This window comes from Astatotilapia calliptera, chromosome 2 (assembly GCF_900246225.1).
Source record: "Astatotilapia calliptera chromosome 2, fAstCal1.2, whole genome shotgun sequence".
NCBI lineage: Eukaryota > Metazoa > Chordata > Actinopteri > Cichliformes > Cichlidae > Astatotilapia > Astatotilapia calliptera.
Window position 1 is genome coordinate 13,763,636 of NC_039303.1, and position 20,078 is coordinate 13,783,713.

The window sequence follows — 20,078 nt, forward strand, 5'->3', positions numbered from 1 at the left end:
TGATTACAAGAATATCATTAAGAACTCTAACCAACGCTGTTTCAGTGCTATGCAATGGCTTAAAGGCAGATTGAAATTTCTCAGCAATATTGTTCGTGTCCAAGTACTCCTGGAGCTGGGAGAGAACTAGTCTCTCCAGGATCTTGGACAAGAACGAAAGCTTAGAGATCGGTCTGTTGTTTGAAAGGTCATTACAGTAAGAGTTTCTTTTTTTAAGAATCGGGTGGACTACAGCATGCTTAAAAACCAAAGGAACAGCCAGCTGTGCCTGAGTGACCGAGCCCCAGGCCGAGAGGCCGGGGGCACCCCACCTCCGAAGTGGCCCGAGCGAGCCCCAGGCTCCAGGCCCCGATGAGCGGCCGCCAAGGAGTGAGCCGGTGTGTACCTGGACGCCCATCCCCAGACACAAAGAACCACCAACGCACCGATATCTGAGGGAGTCCACCACTGGCAGGGGAAGTGGTGGTGGGTGGAGATAGACCTCCAAACCTTGGAGGGCCTGAGATGTCCCCAGAGAGGTGGCGTCTGATACTCAACCTGACATATAGACACAGACATACAGGCACACACAGATACAAACATCCATTCCCACCCTCGTGCTCTCATGTGCACTTACTCAACACTCAACCAACGTGGAGACAGACATGAAGAGACGCTGTACACACGATCACACTCCCCAAGCGTACTCTACGAACCGGGTCTAGGTACCCTTGCCCCTGGAGGGGGGAACTGCACCCAGACCCAGGTGGTGTTACCCTTTTCCCTGCGGTGGGGAGAGGCAGTGTGAGTAATGTGAATGTCTAAGTTGTGGGATAAAATTGAGGCAGAGGCAGTGTTTTTAAGCTTATACGTGGGGGTTTATTTTTCCAAAGGAATTTGGACATACATGAATCTAGAGATCTGAACCAATCTTGTGGCGGTTTAGTTGGGATCATTGAGAATAAATAATTTATTTTTGGTAAGACCATCATTTTTATAGCAGCAACCCTTCCCATGAGTGATATGGGTAGACATTTCCATCTAGCCAGATCATCTTCTACCTTCTTTAAAAGTGAGATATGGTTTAATTTAGTTAGATCTGCAAGCTTGGGAGAAACATTAATACCTAAATATTTTATATTTCCCGATTGCAGTGGTGTAGAAGAGGAATTATGGAGGGAGCAATTAATCGGTAGGACTGTAGATTTTGACCAGTTAATTGAGTAATCTGATATTCTTGCAAAAGAGTTTATCAATTCAATCACCCCAGAGATATTGGTTTGTGAGTTTTGGAGAAAAAGTAACACATCATCTGCATAAAGGCTGATTTTATGTTCCACGTTCTTGCATTTTATGCCCTTAATTACTGAATTCTGTCTAATTGCTGCTGCTAGTGGTTCAATAAAAATTGCAAACAGTGAAGGGGAGAGTGGGCATCCCTGCCTGGTGCCCCTCAAGAGACAGAAGCTGGAGGATGTCTGGTCATTTGTCCTGACACAAGCTGTTGGGGAATTATATAATATTTTTAACCAGTTTATGAAAGAGGATCCAAAACCAAATTTGTGTAAAGTTGCAAATAAAAATTTCCAGTTAACTCTGTCAAATGCTTTTTCTGCGTCTAAAGAGATTATTGTAGTTTCTAGGTTTTTACTGTATGAGTAGTCTATCAAATTAAGTAATCTACGTGTATTTGTTGATGAGTGCCTACCTTTTATGAAACCATAAGAATTTTTAAAGACCGAGGCTACGCCGCCACCCCTACCAGTAAGCCTTGGTGAGCTAAAAGCGACACAGTCCGATGGAAGAAGTTTGGTACACATTCACCCAGTGTATATACTATATGTATGTATATATATATATATAATGTTCTTCCTCTACACCCCCCCCCCCCCCCCCCCAATTTTTGCACATGTCGAGGAGCGTGTCAGACTACATTTCACTGTGTGTTATACTTGTATAACTATGCATGTGACAAATAAAGAACCTTGAACCTTGAACCTTGGTAAAAGGGATGAACTCACCAGGACGAATCCAGGTTTCAGTCAGGAATAAAGCATCAATCCCATTAGTGGAGAGGAAGTCATTTAAGAGAAAGGTCTTATTGACCAGCGACCTGACATTAAGCAATGCCATCCGTATCCTAGGGACTAAGTCGCCTAGGGTGGTGCATCATAGGACACTTAGGTTGCTTCGGCAAACGCTGCATTGGAGCGATGTTATCCAAACCCAAGCAGGAAAACATGCCACAGGAATGGCAGGGTAGACTTCGTGGTCGGCCGAGCAGATCCAACGGTGGGTGAGCAACTTAGCATCAGAGCACTCCTGGGAAGGAGGGAAAGAAGACAAAATATCCAGGCTACCCACATGCCAGCTCCTTCTACCGTGTTTCCTATAGCGTTTCTTGTGTAGATTCGGAATAGGTAGGTGGAGGAAGCCGGTCGGAGGGTCCGGTCATGGGGTCCGGTCGGAGGGTCCGGTCAGAGGGTCCGGTTGGAGGGTCCGGTCGGGGCGCGGTGGCGTCACCCAGGTTCCAGCAAGGATCAGGCCGAGAGGAATGAGAGAGTCTTAGATTTAAAAGTGTTTGCCTGTCGTATGTAATCAGTGCACAGCCATTAGATGAGCATACAACTAAAAGGATAAAAAATACAATGCCAAGGTCCATAAAGAGTGTAGAGAGGGTAAAAAGCAGCGAAGCAGATATAGCCGAGGACGGCAAGCCACGTACACCGGCACCATCTTAGCTTTAGATCTCAAACACTGGGCCACATGGCCCAGAACCCTGACACTAATACTTATTGAGTGGCAATTAATGAGGCCGTGTCTGTTCTCGCAGCTGCAGATCTTTGCTAACTTTCCCTCTGTGACCTGCAACAGACACAGAGTCGCCTTCCAGAATACAGAGCGTCGCTGTAATGGGGATGGTGATAAATACTGAATGACGGGAGGAGACGGTGTCATTAAAGCCACCTCCATCGACAGCCCCGCTCTCACTGCACGCTCTGCGATATAAGCTTCGAGCCTGCAAGTCATCTTTTGTAACTGGGAGGTTGAGGATGACACGGCTTGGAGTTTCTGCTTCCACTATCAATCAGAAAACCCAGTCGTCTTTCTTTGTCAAACCGTTCACTGTAAATAACCAAACTGAACTTCCATTTAAAGAAAGCTTGGACCGGAACAGAAAATCTCTTTAGCTTAACTTTGATGCACGACGGTAACCTCGAACCCACTCGCTGTTCAACCTTTCTCTTTGCATGGGGCAGCCAATCAGAAGAAAAGTACGCTTAAAGGAGGGAGGCGCTTAAACAGCGCATTTCAGATACTCTGCCAAACTGAACAAACCACCGCTTCATCAGCGTCGATAAACAGAATAAATAACAGAACAGAAATAGCACTGGGCAGCATTTTCTTCAGCTAAATTGCTGCTTGTGTGAGTGAAGCTACAGGTAGCACTTCCGTGTGTTTGTTTTTGGTCATATGAGCCGGGACGGGATGTGGAAAAGTATTAAATTACTCCCAACCAGCAGCTGGTTTTGGGTGGACGGCTTCAGGAAAAACTTTGGAGAGTAGAAGGCGGCTGATGTGCAGACTAACCCTGCTTCATTACATTTGGGGGTAAACAGTCTGTATGTGAGATAGGAAACTTGGCAGTAATAATAATGCTGCTCAGAGGCAGGACAGTTTAATGCTGGGAGCTTGGTACAATGGCTTCAGCCGTGGGAAAATATAATTGAAATGCAGCACGATTCACTCGGGGCGGCAGGTAAATGTTAAACTCTTAAATCAAGCCCTCAAACTTCATTTCCTCGTGTGGGAGAAAGACCTTTACAGCACATCAGCGAGCCCCAGCTTTCTTATTGTCAGAGAAGTCGGCCGAACAAGGAGCTGATAAATTGGAATAAAATTTATCAGTTGCAACTGTGGCTCAAAACTGATGTTTATGCCTCTGCTGGAAGCAACAGCCCATTATTAGGAGATTTCTTTTGACAAGTTCTATATGGAAGTGCGCAAGAGCAGCTCGGGACAGCAGTATTAATTTGCCTGAATGATGGTGGAGCCATTAAAGCAGCAGTGATGAGGTTTGGAGAGCCTTATGATGAAACTACTCAGCTTCTGGTTTGTCCCCTAAAACAACTTTGAAAATGAATAATGACAAGTGTCGCACTAGTACTATAAGGTAGTGCACCACTGCCATTGGACATTTTGTACATAACTGATATTCCCCCGTGTCTTTTACACAGTGGAGTTATTTCACAGCCTAGAAAGTAGAGTGGTCTGAAACCCTACAACATGTCGAAAAGACACCACTGGATCATCACTGTCACAGGGCAACAAAGGAAATGTTGGAGAAGTTTGTGGTAGATGGATGAACTTTGTTTTACTTTAATACAAAGAAAACTCCAACGACTACTTGCAGTCTGAGAGCGAAGTGCTCTAATGGGGTGATATGGTACTATAAGGTCATTAAGATAAGATGGGGCCTAATTATATAAGACCTTGTATGTGAGGAGCAGGATTTTAAATTCTGGATTTAACAGGGAGCCAATGAAGGGAAGCCAATATAGGATAAATATTCTTTCTAGTCCCTGCCGGTACTCTCGCTGCAGCATTTTGTATTAACTGAAGGCTTTTCAGGGAGTTTTTAGGACATCCTGATAATAATGAATTACAGTAGTCCAGCCTAGAATCAATAAATGCATTAACTAGTTTGTCAGCGTCACTCTTAGACAGGATATTTCTAATTTTAGAGATACTGCGAAAATGGAAGAAAGCAGTCCTATGATATGATTCAAACCACTGCAGTGCAGTACCCCGTGTTTCAATCTTTGTAGTAAATCTCTTAGTATAGCCCAAACTCAGTCTAAGTACTTCTTACTAATGTAATGCCCAGACCAGACTCAAATGCTTGTGTGATTCCACGTGTGTGTCTGCCACCGCGTCTGAAAAGTAACACTAAGGTGTGTCCACAAGTGTGATGAACGGTAAAATATGATGACGAGTCCTACAGGTATCAGCATGTGATGAGTTGGCAGTGAGAATGCGTCGATCTGACTTATCTAGCTGACGACCTGCCTGAAAGATTTTTGGATTAACTTATTTTATACTGACAGCTTGTCATCCTCCTCTTGCTCTACAGGAAACGCCTTTGTTGTGAGCCTGGCCTTCGCTGACTTGGTGGTTGCTATCTATCCCTACCCGCTGGTGCTCACTGCCATTTTCAACGACGGTTGGATTGCCGGCTACATCCACTGTCAGATCAGTGGCTTCCTCATGGGCCTCAGCGTAATTGGCTCCATCTTTAACATCACGGGCATCGCCATCAACCGCTACTGCTACATCTGCCACAGCCTCAAGTATGACAAGCTCTTCTCCAACAGCAACACCATGTGCTACGTCGTGCTCGTCTGGGCGCTCACCATCCTCGCCATCGTCCCCAACTGGTTTGTGGAGTCGCTGCAGTACGACCCGCGGGTTTACTCCTGCACCTTCGCCCAGTCCGTCAGTTCACTGTACACCATCGCCGTGGTGGTGGTGCACTTCATCTTGCCCATTGGCATTGTCAGCTACTGCTACCTGCGTATCTGGATTCTGGTCATCCAGGTGAGGCGGCGGGTCAAGCCAGACTCGAGACCTAAAATCAAGCCACACGACCTCCGCAACTTCCTCACTATGTTTGTGGTGTTCGTGCTCTTTGCTGTTTGCTGGGCGCCGCTGAACCTGATTGGCCTGGCGGTGGCAGTGGACTCCACGCTGGGCCGTGCCATCCCAGAGTGGCTGTTCACAGCCAGCTACTTCATGGCGTATTTTAACAGCTGCCTCAATGCCGTCGTCTACGGTGTCCTGAACCATAACTTCAGGAAGGAGTACAAGAGGATCGTCCTCATCATCTTCAAGTTCCACTGCTGAGATGGAATACTTGGAAATGCAGAGATTTTTATCTTTAATGACATGAAAGATAGAAAGAACTTTACCCTGACAGGAAAATAAAACAGGACTGATGAAATGGAAAGAAAGCAAATAAAGGTACAGTGGAAGGAGAACAACAAGAGCACTGAGTGGGAGAGAAAAATAGGAGCGCTTTAATAGCTGCAGGAGGAGAGATGAAGAGCAGACAAAGTGAAATAAATGTTGCCACACTGAGAGTTATCAGTGATGCCTTCAGGGAAACAAGGAGACTAAGAATGCAGAGAGCAAGGGAGAGGCCAGAACTTGGGAAGCACTCCTAACTGGGGAATGTGTTTCATCCTGACTTTCTTGGGTAATGAAGTCGTGACTTAATGTTCAGATGAGAGCATAATTCATTGTGTTTAATTAGCAACATAATTAAGTTAAATGTGGGGTCACTGAGTTGAATAGCATCCTCTGTGAATTAGATTCAAGGCAGAGCTCTGACACTGTGATTTTTTTTAAAAGACGTCGACGCTGTTCCTGTTCCTACGAAGTACGAAGATAACGACGAAGATGACAAATCGGCTTTGAGGAGAATGAAGATGCATTATATACTTTTAAAATTGCAAAATCATTTAAGGTGGGACACATTTTTGAACATTAAGGCTGCGAGAGACTCTGTGTGTGCACAACAACGATTGGGATATTTTACTTGTAATATAACTAATCTATGTAAGAAGGTAGCAAACTCTCACTGAGGACAGAGGGGGACGATGGACGACTTGTCCAGTGACTTCAGCTTTGGACTAAGAGTCCCAGTATGAAGCATAAAAGTACTCCATGATATGGGTCTGGTTCCTGCAAGACTGGTCCTAACTAAAACTTGATATTTGTTAAGACCAGCCCAACTTAAACCTAGTCTTAACTAAGGTGTCCATGCGTCTATGACTGCAGAGTGATAGAAATGTTGCAGAGTTCACCTGTTTTTACCAACCAGCTGTTGTGTAATGTAATCCAATAAAAACAGCTGTTTAGTGACTTCATTGTCATTCAGCTCTAATAACGAGCCCCAAAATTTACATGAAGTCTGAAAAGTTGCTGTTCAAGTTAAAAGACAGGAACACTTTTTCAAGTAGCTCATCATAAAACATTAACAGCATCACTTACAAAATCCATCACTTCTAGCAGCCATGGTTTGGGTTTCGTTTCGTTTTCCTGCATCACAGAGTTCCCTGCACTCAGCTGGTGGCCGTCATGACATCAATGGAATCATGTGTATGCAAATTTTTACCACTTAGAAGGTGCTCAGGTCACCTGCAAATGGTTTAATCACCAAGTCCTTTTAGAAAGGAGCATTATAAGCAGCTACCTGTGCGTTTGTCTCAAGCCCCGAACCTTGGCTCCACTGCCTTCGACTGCAGCTGGCAGTCCTGGTTCTGCTCAGCTTAGCAGCTCACTTCTCCACCTGCGGCATTTTCTGACTCTACATCTCACAGAGAAGAAGAAAGACTACCATGGACAGCTGCAGTTCAAGGCAGTGAACAACGATACTTTAAAAATGCAAATAAAAAATACTAAAATAAAGTACCCCGTGTATTCGTGGGGTTGTTAGTAACCCATTAAAGTCTTTGTGGGGGAAACACTATGCTGTGCTTTTATACTGATACAGTAATAATTACTCTGACTTCCAGTTCTAGTTGTCGGGCCAAAAGCTGGGAGATGACGCATGGATGACCACACACGCTTAAAGCTCTGAGATCCCAACAAAAAACTCAGTGCAAGGTGGAGTCTGAGAAGTGCCACACCTCACCACATCCACCTGTGTGAGTCGTGCATCCACAGTCTTAGTGCCCAGATTCCTGCAAAAAACACGTGTCAGAAAATGGTGAAACAAACATGTGCAAGAGTGCAAAACATCCCCAGACCTGCTGCCAGGGCACTTAGGAGGCTACAAGCTTTTTTGACTTTGTGAGGCCTGAAAGTTAAAAGTGTCATTAATCAAAATCCACTTTTAATTTAAAGCAGTAAAATGTTCTTTCGCTGTCCTTCTGCTGTTAAGTGTAACTTTGCAATGATGCTTTCAGGACTCAAACATTTAGTTTGAACGGACAGTGTGATGAATATGAAGAGGGGCAGGGGGTACAATATGCTCCAGAGAGGCTGACTCTGAGACTGTCTCCCTTCATTGCATCATCACCTTCCTCTTCCTGAGAATGAGCGGCACAGGTGTGCCACAGCCTCTCTGCACTGCCTGCACGGTGTGTCCGTGTGCAACCCTCTGCAAACACAGACGGAGACAAAAGGATGAAAACACAGTGTCTGTGTACCGCTGTGTCCTCCCACATGACCAAAGCCAGTCTGAGCTCAGCAACCTGAGACTATCAGTGTTCCCTCACAGTCGCATGAGTGCGTCTGCTGTACACACCGAGTCTGAACACAAGCCAAGCATCAGAGAAACAGGCACGAGTGATTAAATCATGGTAACGGTATTCTGAACATGTCACTGTGCTTCATACTGCTGGGGAGCTGAAGATGAATGTTGCATATGTATTAATAAGCTGTGATAATCTGCCTGTGCTTTGGTCCTATTTTAATAAGCTCACTGTGTGTGTGTGTGTGTGTGTGCGTGCGTGCGTGCGTGCGTGCGTGCGTGCGTGCATGTTTTGGGACCAGTTTATGGGTCCACTGAGGACCCTTCGATGGCACCAGGGACAGCTGTTGGAGGGACAGCGTGTTTGTGTGTGTTTTGTTTGTTTTTTGTGCCAAGATGTTGCCGGTTCAAAGTCAGTCAAGGTCTGAAGTTTAAAGCCAAATGTTCCTGTGTTCACGTCTTGTAAGCGCAGGCAGGTAATATACAGGTAAAACAAGGGCATCTGACAAATAATCTGAACTCACAGGAAATCTTCAATGAGCTGCTGTGAGTCTTCACATCTGTCCAAGAAACAGAGAAAATAAATTGACCAAGAATTAAGTACATTAATTGAAGACCAACAGGAGTTTAGACTAGTTTAACATAACAACGTCTTGTTCTTTTTGACACCACGTAAAAAGAAGCCATCCTCCCCGTCCTCGGTGCAGATCTGGGACCTGTGGGATTTATCATATCTCTGCTGCCTCTGCGTTGCAAGTTTTATTTACTTTATCAACCTCCAAAGATGAATCTAAGATAATAAATAGTAATATGACGGGAAGCAGTTACTCTCAGATGAAGCTGGACTAATCTAACCAGCTTCCACAGACACTTACAGTGAGTCTGAGAGGTGAAGCTAATGTAAAAACCTAAATTCCTTCTAATGACAACCAGCTGGCTGTTGGCAGGACACCCGTGGATCGATGCTGGATCGGATTGGGATCTGAGGAATCTGCAGTTACAGACTCCAACACGACTGTGAATAAAAGAAAGAAGCACAGATGACATAAACGAATAAAGTGGAATTCATCAATACTCATGTTTGGAAGATAGCGCAGCTCGATGAGGACAGCGGCAGGTTTAATTGGCCCACTGAGGGTTTAAAGAAGCACAGTTATTGGCTTTCTTTTTTTTTTTTACCTGAATTACCTGCAGCTGTGTACATCTAAAGACGTATTTCTCTTATTTTTTTGTGCTAAAAATCAATGAAGCTTGCTGTTGTTTGTGTGTTTGGATCAGTTTTAAACAAACAGAATGGATGTGAAGGCCGAGCGGCAGCCGGTTGCTCTGAATGACAATGTTCTGGTTTTCCTTTCTCACGCTGTTTTGCACATTGCCGTGGAGAATGTTTCCTCTGAATGTTTGTAATGTCGATGAAACAAAAGAAACCAAGCAACACCTGAAATCCATGTCTTAATAAAAGAACTTTCAGTGTGAGCCGCTGGCCTCCTCGCTTTATTTCACACAGAAACAGCACGCTCACAGAGACACTGATCCGGTCTATCGTTATGTTCATGAAGGTTTAACTCTGGTTTCCTCACACGCTGCTGCTCTGTCTGCAGCCACCGCACTCATTTTATTATTTCTTCTTCTCTTATAAAGTCAATCTCTCTCTCCTGCTGGTACACCTGTCCACATTTGTGACTGATTACAAGTTCTGCCTCTTTCAAATGAACACATCATATCTCAACTGATAACTCATAGCTAAGTTATCGAGTTGGTAACAACCTCTGTGATTGATCGATGAGTTGGTGCCAGTAACTGATCGCAGTCTGAACAACCTCAGATCCATCTGCTGGTTCCAAACTTTAATTGCTTTAAAATACCGGTCAATATTTAAAAGCTGATGCCGGTCAAATACATACAGGTTACTGAGCGCTCATCAGCAGTTAAAAAGTTGCTGTTGCTGTGGTGACAGACCAAAAGGAAACACTTCCCTCCACATTTCTTTGTGTGATTTCAGTCGAGCCACACTGACAGCTATCTGTCTCTCTGCACTTCAACACGCGGCCCATCACCACATCACCCTGTGTAATCTCAAGTCTGTTGCTGTGGCAACAGGAAGATCAGAAGGGTGACCTGTCAGTTTGGAGGAGCTGTCGCCGTGAGCAACGACGGCAATCAGCCATCACCTCCCCGCCAGGAGGACAGGTGAAGGAAAGAAATCAAAGAGAAGATGGAGAGATAAAAGGAAGTGAGATAAGCAGGAGGAAGTAACAGGGTGAGGTGTGAGTGGAAATAAATGCCGGCAGCACAGGTGAGTCGAAAACAGCAGCCACACCTGTTAGATTCAAATCTGAAGCACAGCAAACTGAGAACCTGAAAACACCTGGAGCACAGCTGGAGCTGATGCAATGTGAGCGAAACTCGAGTTTCCAACAACAGAGATGACGTGTTTCATCAGACCCCTTTCCCCATCCCTGCTTCAGCCGGCTAACGAAGCTCTCATGTTACCTCATAGAGCATTCAAGTTCTCACGATGCCGTCGGCTGTGATCTAAATTTTAATGCACTGACCCCCCGATGCAGAAAGTGCTCCTCAGCTTCACAAGGTTAGATCATTATTGGACTCAGGAGAGGCGCCTGCTGATGAACAGCGAGCAGCTGAAGGATCCTTGCATGCCAGCACACACCCTGAATCAAAACTGACCTCGCTGACAGCCATGTTGCCCAAGTTCAGTTTTACTGGGTTTGAATAAATCAGAAACAGAATGACGGCTGGGTAACGAGGACCTGATCCTCATCAAGGTCTCATGTATGACCGGCGGCTTGAGCTCACACAGAGAACACGTGATCCTGTAAACAACGCATCCTGTACAGGAAATATTTCTTAGATCTATTTATTACAAACACAGCAGTGATTCCTCCATAATTTATCCATCCAGGCATCTCCTTACACTTACACACTTCAGGGTCAAGGTTAGGCTGGAGCCCATGTTAGCTGTCACAGGGCAAGAGGCAGCTATACCTGGACAGGTACCAACCTGTCACAGAGACAGACAGCTATCACACTCACGCCTACAGACAATGAGCATGTTTGTGGACTGTGGGAGGAAGAACTCAGCCAGAGGTGGACGTCAACATGGCACCATTGGGACAGTCACTCAATGTCATCAGACCAGAGTGCTTAATCTGGCTGTCAGTCAGCTGTTCACCTCAGCTGTGGAGCCACTGCCTGTATTTACTCTGTAAAACTCTGTGAAAGGAGTCAAGCACACCAGTGTATGAGTCAGAGCTCTGACCGATCACAGTCATACTCAGGTGAGCTGTTGAGGACATGAAGAACAGTCTAAACACAGTCGTTATCAGGGTGTTTTTGTTCAGCTCCAGCCTTGAGCCCATAGCTGGCGCCGAAGGGATAGCCGCATTATGATGGTGGTTTTCTTTAGTGCGAACAACTCATGAGAATTTCAAACCTGTTCTTAACAGTCCAACACTGGACTCTCAATCTCCCGTTGGAGAGCCGCGAGCTTCTCCATGATGTTATCAAACTTACGCTCCGTGGTCTTGTCATTCTTGTGCTCAAAGAGCAGATTCGGAGAACTCACGACCGCAGTGAACTTCTCCAAGATGTGATCCAATTTGCGCTCAGAGGTCTTATTCTGAGTATTCACAGCAGCCGTAAGCTTCTCCAAGATCTTATCCATGCTGCACTCAATGAACCCATTCTGAGAAGTCACGCCTCGTGCCATTGTTTCAATCCCAGCGGGCAGCCTTGTGGGGGTTTGAACAGCAGGCACACGATTCTCCATTTCTGCCACCCGTCCATCGTGTATCCGGCAGGGAAAGTGCCACCCAGACACTCAGGCTCACCCGAGCCAATACTTCTTGTTAAGAAAAGGGTGTCAATAGCATTCAGGTACCAGTTGATCAAATCCATAATTCTCTTTTAGGTTTTAGAGAACAGACTGTGAGAGAGTGTTCCAGGGAAAAGTAATACAAAAAACACGAGACTAGACAAGGAAATAAGAGGCTAAGCAGGGAAGATAAGGGAGAGGAGGAGAGGAGAAAAGTGCAACCGCCTTCGCCAAGAGCCAAACGAGAAAAAAAACAACAACCCCCCCCAAGCATTCACACCAGGAGAGTTCGGTCAGGTTTAGGAAACCAGTTATGCCCCAGGATGAAGGAAAGATGTGATCTCTCATTTGAGAGATCACATAATATCTGAAAAGGGGGATGAGCCCTTGTCAGATATTAAAACACAAGGATGATCGTTCACATCTTGAGTCTGAAGCTGCAGACATGACTTTAAATGTCCCTCCAGGGCAAATGGCCGCTTGCAGTTATTCTCCTCCACCTTTGGTGTTTCAAGTATGTGGCTGATCTGTGAAAGACCATTAGTGCAAAGGCAGAAGTCCTCACTGACCATCATATTTAAATATGGTGGGGAAACACAGCAGCTTTATGAGTATGCATTAATAAAGATATAATTACACAGTAATAAATGTATATGTACAATATCTTGTTTTTATTTTGAATAATAAACTGTACTTTAAATTGTTTGTCCCCGGTTCTCTAGATGAATCTATGAAAAATACCAAAGCCAACATAATTTGACATGAATAGTATTTTTGCCCAACAAGGTGATTACCAAATGGCTGTTGGCTGAAACTTTGGCACATCTCAGCATGGTGCAATGTGTCCTTAAAAATCTTACAAAACTGGACCAAAGTGTGAGGTCTAAAAACTATCTACACAGAACAGTATCTGAAAGTGAGGGGAAAGAAGACAGACATCTCTACCTCGTGTTAATAACACATGTTGACACAGAGTGGTGGCTCAGACTGCCATCTTACCTGTGATCATTCAAACACTCTGGTTAAACAAGCATATCTTTAGTCTCCAGAGTGTTGAAGAAAAGCTGTGAGTTTTACCAACACTGCATGTTAGTGTCTGCATGCCACTTAGGTGAGGTTCAGCTTTAAGCTTTACTGCTGCACACAAACACAAGACAAGTTCTGCAAATCGAAGTGAAGCAGTGGGAGGTGAAAGTTGCTGTGTCAGCAGTTGTGGCTTTTAATTACCAGCTGTTTGCAAAAGGAAATAAGGAACGTGGTCCCTTTGGGCTGAACTGGTGGCAGAAAGTCACCTAATTGTGTTTTTTCATTCAGTCCGGCTGCTAATTGGCTCCATTGTGGCTCCTTTTCAGGATCAATACAAATCTGCTGACCAGTAAGAACCTTAAAGCCAGACATGTCCAGTTTCTGCTCCATAGAGTGAAGTCTGGTGACAGTGGTTAGCATGGAAATGTTAGTATTTCTATTACATAGTATTTTTATGGATGGTTGCAGTCATTCAGGCACTAATTACTAGAGAAAGTCCTGAAACTTATAAAGTGAGTATTACATTTCCTATATGGGGTTCATGCCTTTAACCAGAGCGCTGATGAAGTGAAATGTCGTCCACCGAAGCTGCGGCGCAGCCCTCGGACGGCCCCAAGAGGAAAACGTGTTTCCAATGATGACATGGTGCATATGAAAAAGGCATTTTCTTCAGGGATTTTAGTAATTAGAGACTTTTCTGTTTGGCCTTTTGTCCAGGTGTAAACCATGTTTTAGGTCACTGAAAATGAAGTTTTTATCTTTTTATCTTGCAGCGTCAAATTGATGTCATGAATATCTGAGCTGAGGTTTGTTGTCGCCATGTTGGTGTGACGAGCAGAGGGTAATTCAAACTGAGATTACACCAGTTCACATGTGATTAACAACTTATTGGCCAATGAAGATACTCCGATAATTCCTAAAATAAAAATGCCTTTTTTCATTTTTATACAACAAGTAGCACAAAAACAAGAACATCGACAGATAGTCTGATTAGCCTTACTTAAAATAATGGATCAGGACCCCCTTTAAGCACAGTCATGTCCATCCATGGTAGCTTTGATGGCAGGAAACATGCCCAACAGAAACCTGTGCCGTGGACTCATTGGAGGAACGCGCTCACGTTCATGACCACGAACAGTCTACACGCCAAGCTAAACGCAGGGTGAAGCAGCTCATGCTAAATATCCCAGGCCAGTTAATTTAATTCCATCTCTGGCCAAGCTTCACAGGGAAAACGAGCACCAGCGGACCCTCCCCTCTCCCTCTCATTTGTGTCAATTAGGCGGTGGAAGGATTACTCGGACTGCTTCTGTGGCGCATGTTGAAAAGCATTTGCACCTCGGGGAGCGGAGCACATGAACCAGGCAGAAACGCTCACACAGGCAGCTCCAAGGTTGCCATCTGGCCTCAACTTCAATTCTGCTGAGTGGATAGGCAGCAGAGGCTGATAATAATCTGCCCTTTTTGGACAACTACAGTTACAGCTAACTCCAAACACACTCATGCATTGGTAATATTTAGGGGCTGATGTTCAGTCATACCGACTCTGATGCTCTTACTATGGGGTCATCAACAGAGTTTTAATCATGTGTGCTACGAACAACTTCGTTTTCTACCTCATTTGTCAGGATGTGATGCCAAACGTCCATTAACAAATCCCTCTAAAAATTTCCGAACCCAGTTCTGGATCGGCTCCAAGAGTTGGCGAGTTTTCAGATCCTTATGAGTCGTCCTGCTAATACGAAGAGACTGAAACGCACGAACTTGGACTTTCAACATCTTTATTCTGAGAAAGTAAAGAGTAAAGAAATGAGTGATTTAGCAAATGAAGGTCTCACACATATGAAGGATGCAGGCCGTCAAGCTGGATAAAGTTTGGAATATTTTACATTTCTTGATGTTTTCATGCTGAAATGCACTCATTTGATCAGCTGCAACCTGACACTTACAACAGAAAAGGAAAATTATAGTTTAGATGAGTATTTACATGTGCAAACATTTACGATGGATGGATATATACACACACAGAACGACTTCCAGCCCTGCATGAGGTGACTTCACAGGTGAAGGGAAACCAGAAGTCTGTTATCTAATGCCACACGGACAAAGACACACGGCAGCACAGACGCTTCACTGTGAGGCGTCGACAACACCTACAAGCCCGCAGTTAAAACTTGCTATATTAGATACATGCAGCTCAAACCTGATGGCGTTTTTTTGTAGCAACCTATCATCGGGCACTAATGCAGCTGTAATATTCACAAGAACATCTGGCACATTTTTAGGGGGTTTTAATCCCTGCACACCTGCCACACTCCTCCCAGAGGATCCCGAGACCCTCACAGGTTCTGCCTCTTGCACCTGTGACCTTGTTGTCAAAGCTCACAGTTTGACCCAAAGCTGAGAGCAAGAAAGCAGCTGTACTGTTTAACAGCTGCTGTGTCATCCTGGTGAGTCTGCTGTGATGAGATACGAACGATCTCCTGGCACTTCGAGGCGTTCCCATCAGAACCGCTATGACCCCTCGACCCAAGCAACAGCGGATTTTTAATTTTTTAAAGCGATTTTAAAACTATATTCAAAGTGAATAAGGCAGAAATCAAAGTGCTAAACAAACATGTTTACTTCTAAACTGGGGGCTGCGTGAAGCGAAGGTGTTTTACAAGGCTCCAAATTGGATGTTAAAAACTGAGGTAGTTTGATTTTTTGACTAAAACACCACAAACAATAATCAGTCAAAAGAATAAATTACCTCTAACCCCCGTACCATCTCCTACCTTCTCCATCATCATTAATCTGTTAGATTGCACTAAAAGGATGGACTTGATAAGACGTGACTGTCAGGTACAAACAGAACATGACACAGCAGTGAAACATCGAGCACCACAGGTTCTCCATGGTCCTTAATCGTAGACATGTCACAGATTTATCCTGAAACAGCTGTGATGTCCAACAGCAGCAGATAAAATGAGATAAAAGTTCAAATGTGCACTAAAATGGTTTCAAATGGCCCGAGTAGGCCTCCATCCACCCGCCGGGAGTCACGCCACTTCATCACTGAACCAAGAAGGTGGATGGCGTCTCGTCGCGCTTGTGTCCGTTGCGGGCAACGATCTCCACGATGGCAATGTAGGTCCCCGTGACGAAGCCGATCAGCCCCACCAGGCTGATGACGAGGTTCTTGACTTTCACTGGCAGCGACAGGCCCTCGCCGTAGAAAACGATGAGCTGCAGCAGGGGTGGGAAGATGAGCGCCAGGAAGCTGCTGCTGACCGAGCCCACCAACGAGATGACGAGGTCCAGCTCTGGGATCAGGATGGCGAGGGCACCTGGGATACGAGAGGAGGAAAGAAGGACACAGTGAACAATAGGGCTGCACGATTTTTTTTGCTTAGAATTGAAATCACGATTCCCTCACGATTTTCTTTTCCAATATAAATATTTCTTGCACTTATTAACCGCACATCAACTTTGTAACAGTTGAGACAGAACATAAAAACAATAAATGTCTCACATTTTGTTGTTGCCGCAAAACGTTGTACTGCTTGTAATTCCGTCTCCACCATTGCTCGACACTGCGTGTATAGAGCAGGTAGTGCAACATTTTTAAAATAGTTGCGGAACGGCACTGTGTAGCGTTTGTCTAGGATGTTGATCATTCTCCTAAATCCCTCGTTTTGCACAGTGTTGATGGGAGCCATATCTTTGGTCAGGTGATAAGTGATAGCCTCCGTAATTTCTTTGTGCCTGCGGGAGGTCGACGGGTATGGGGAAGCGCTGTATAACATTCCCGTTATTAATGTTTGGGTGGTTGACGGGGACGGATTTTCTCCTGTCACTTTCTTGGCCTTTACAGCTTCGTTATATTGCACTTTATGGTGACGTTTGAGGTGGTTATACAGATTTGTAGTGTTACCTTGCGGTGCTGCTACTATGGCAAAACACAGCTTGCAAATGATATTTTTTTGACTCTCATAGTCTTCTTTGAAGGCAAAAAACTTCCACACGGAGGAATGAGAACCTTTTCTTGGAAATAATTTTACAGTGGGGTTGTCATTCTCACCGCCATCAGGAAACGTTTCTTCTGCGCTCATTGTGTTTTCTCCCCTCGGGCAGTTTCACGTGCTCTCCGTTGTTTTTCCCCTGCCAGATGGCTTCTGTATCACGTGGTATAAGGCTCCGCCCTTGTCATTTGTTGAGCAGGAAGCGTGAGCGCTTGTTTTCATGCAGATTATGTCCCGGATCAAAATGCGGTACAATCGTCATCTTTTTTTTTTTTCCCTTTTAAAAATCGTTGTCATTTGGAAATGAGATCGCACATAAATATGAATCGAGATCGGGATTTTCTAACGATTAATCGTGCAGCCCTAGTGAACAACATCATCTTTAAAGTGGAACATGACCTCAAACATTTCTAATGAGCTCAGTGCTTCTACAGGAAACAATCCACGGTTCTCTAAAAGGTAATTTTCCTCTGCACACCAAACCCTCTGTGGGATTTCCAAAACACTTTTATTCATGAACGACTGTGAGGCCAAAGGTCAGACTGCGCAGTGATGATGTCACACAGGAGATGTTCCTAACACACCTGGACCAGCAAACATGTCAGACAAAGGAGGATTATTCTCAACTGTGAATCATGCAAAGCTTATCTAACAGACTGATTATTACCACAGAGCTGGAAATGAGAAGAGAAGGTGTGTTTAATGAGCAGTTTCAAACCTGCTGGGTCATGGTGTGGCTGCTCAGGTGAACATTTGTCATACCTAGTGAGCATTGGATCTCAGTGAACGCTTGACTGCCAGACCTTTTGTTTTCGATGATTAAAGAAGAGTGTCCTCATCTTTCCTGATAGCGAGTCTGTTGCCCATTAATTTTTAAATCATGGGCAACGTAAAGTTGGTGCTGAAAAAGGAGAAGTGACGGCTGAGAGATGAAGTGAGGTCGGAGAGTAGCAATAGCCAGAGGGGAAGACAGCAAACCGAGGAGGCGGCGGGAGAGCCTCCCACCATGTGGAGTTTGTTCTCACGTGTTGGTGGAAGCGCCGACCGTGACACTGAAGTCACCGGGGACCTTAAGTGCCTTCACCTGTTGCCGTGGAGATGGGCATAAAGGGCGATGGCCGACCGCGCTCGTACAAAACAAGCGGCCCGCTGACAAGACGTCAAAGCATTTGCCTGAAAATGTTTGCACATGAGCAGGTTCAAGTCACGCTCCTCTCTGTGGCGAGCGCACGGGACAAATCAGCTGATAAAAGATTTTCTCAACCAGAATCGATCGTGCTCAGATCTGTCAGATTAACTTCTGGGGCAATGGCAAAGTTGAGCTTTCACACAACAAGAGCGGAAACCTGTCACCTCTGGGGAACGGCTCCTGAAGCCTGCTCTTCAAACTCCATTTAAAGCTTTGCAGTTTACCGAGTCATCAAATGAGGCAGGAGCTGTGAGGCGAGTGAGGCTTATTAGAGAACATGCTGAGCCTCTCCGGGGAGGAGACGTGGTCCCTGGAGAGGAGGCGTGGATCTTCAAAGTGCCGGAGAGAACACTCTGAGCACGCTAATTTGGTTGTAGCACTTTTAGGGCTTCAGAGACAAAACAAATTTTTTTCTGCCTGGGTTTAAAAAGAGAGAGAGCATGCTACACACTGAAAGATGAAGACTAGGAAGGCTGGGCATCACATCATTGTATACGGATTGTCCATTGTTTAAATGTCCCGGGCAGTCAAAAAGGAGGTAGAGCTGTTGAGAAATGCTAGGAGCTAACTGGGAGCTAACCGTGTCATTCAAAAACATTAACTGTTGCAGTGTTGGCAAAGAGAGGAAGTGACGTAAGATTTGCGCATGCGTGGTACCGATCTGAGTCTACGAATTTGGACAGCCTTTGGCTGTATCCCAATTCAGGGTCTGCAGCCTTAAAGGCCACATTTTAAGGCCGATTACATCACAGCGACGCGACGAAGGCTGTCCCAATTCAAAGGCTGCTCGAAATGCGGCCCTCAAATGCGTCCTTCATTTCCCTGAATTTTAAGGGCGTGGCGGTGTAGACTTCGTGGCCCAACATATCCCAGAATGCATAGCAGCGTAGTGGGTGTGGATAATTTTGCCGAAAAAAAAAAAAAAAAACAAACAAAAAAAAAAAAAAACTGTGGATGAGGGGCGCCCGAAGAGTAAACCTTAAGTACTGAATATTATGTCACTTATTTATGTGCAAATGTTTAATAACGAAGAACATTACAACATTCCTGTTGGCCACATGTCGGCAAAGTTATGTGACATTGGTGACGTTTGTACTAACTTGGTTTTAAAGCCTTACTCTAAAACAGCGGTCCCTAACCTTTTTTGCGCCACGGACCGGTTTATGCCCGACAATATTTTCATAGACCGGCCTTTAAGGTGTCGCGGATAAATACAACAAAATAAAACTAGTACCGGTACCGAAAAAAAGAATATTTATTCATAACACGGGTGAAAAGACCCAGGAAAACCGAGTAAACGATAAAAACGATAACAAAATAACGCTGAAAAACAATAAAAACCCTGAAAACTATACATTTCACACCTAAGCCTCAACTCTCGCGGCCCGGTACCAAACGACTCACGGACCGGTACTGGTCCGAGGCCCGGGGGTTGGGAACCGCTGCTTTAAAATATACGCCGTTCAATAGCTGACCTTAATCTTACAGAGAATGATCAAAGCTCATGTAGAAACAAACAAATGAACAAAAGATTCTCTCCTTCATTTCTGTCAAACAAAGCTGTATAAAACGTTTCCAGCTGTTAGCATCATGGTTGCTAGGCAACCTGGCCAGCGCAACGAAGGCTAGACCGTCCCATTTCACAAGCCTCGCACTTCCGGCCTTAGCGGTCTTTAAGTATGCGGCCCTTGTGGACCGTTAAGGCTGCGTACTTTAAGGCTGCAGACCCTGAATTGGGATACAGCCTTTGTTGCGTCGCTGTGACGAAATCGGCCTACAAATGCGGCC

The 20,078-nt window shown here is 45.0% G+C and overlaps 2 protein-coding genes across 3 annotated transcripts in view; one reads left to right on the forward strand and one right to left on the reverse strand.

Moving 5' to 3' along the window:
* The window catches only part of mtnr1al (melatonin receptor type 1A like), a 55,029-nt gene extending 44,345 nt beyond the window's left edge, over nt 1-10,684 (forward strand). The window contains exon 2 of the mRNA XM_026185229.1: nt 5,114-10,684. Coding sequence (XP_026041014.1) covers nt 5,114-5,883 — 770 coding nt within the window. The 3' untranslated portion in view covers nt 5,884-10,684. The remainder of the gene's footprint in view (nt 1-5,113) is intronic.
* A 4,177-nt stretch (nt 10,685-14,861) lies between these two features.
* Nucleotides 14,862-20,078, reverse strand: part of slc36a1 (solute carrier family 36 member 1) — a 40,433-nt gene continuing 35,216 nt past the window's right edge. For both annotated transcript variants that reach the window (XM_026185206.1, XM_026185198.1), the window contains exon 12: nt 14,862-16,426. In XM_026185206.1, the coding sequence (XP_026040991.1) occupies nt 16,152-16,426 (275 nt within the window). In that variant the 3' untranslated portion in view covers nt 14,862-16,151. The remainder of the gene's footprint in view (nt 16,427-20,078) is intronic.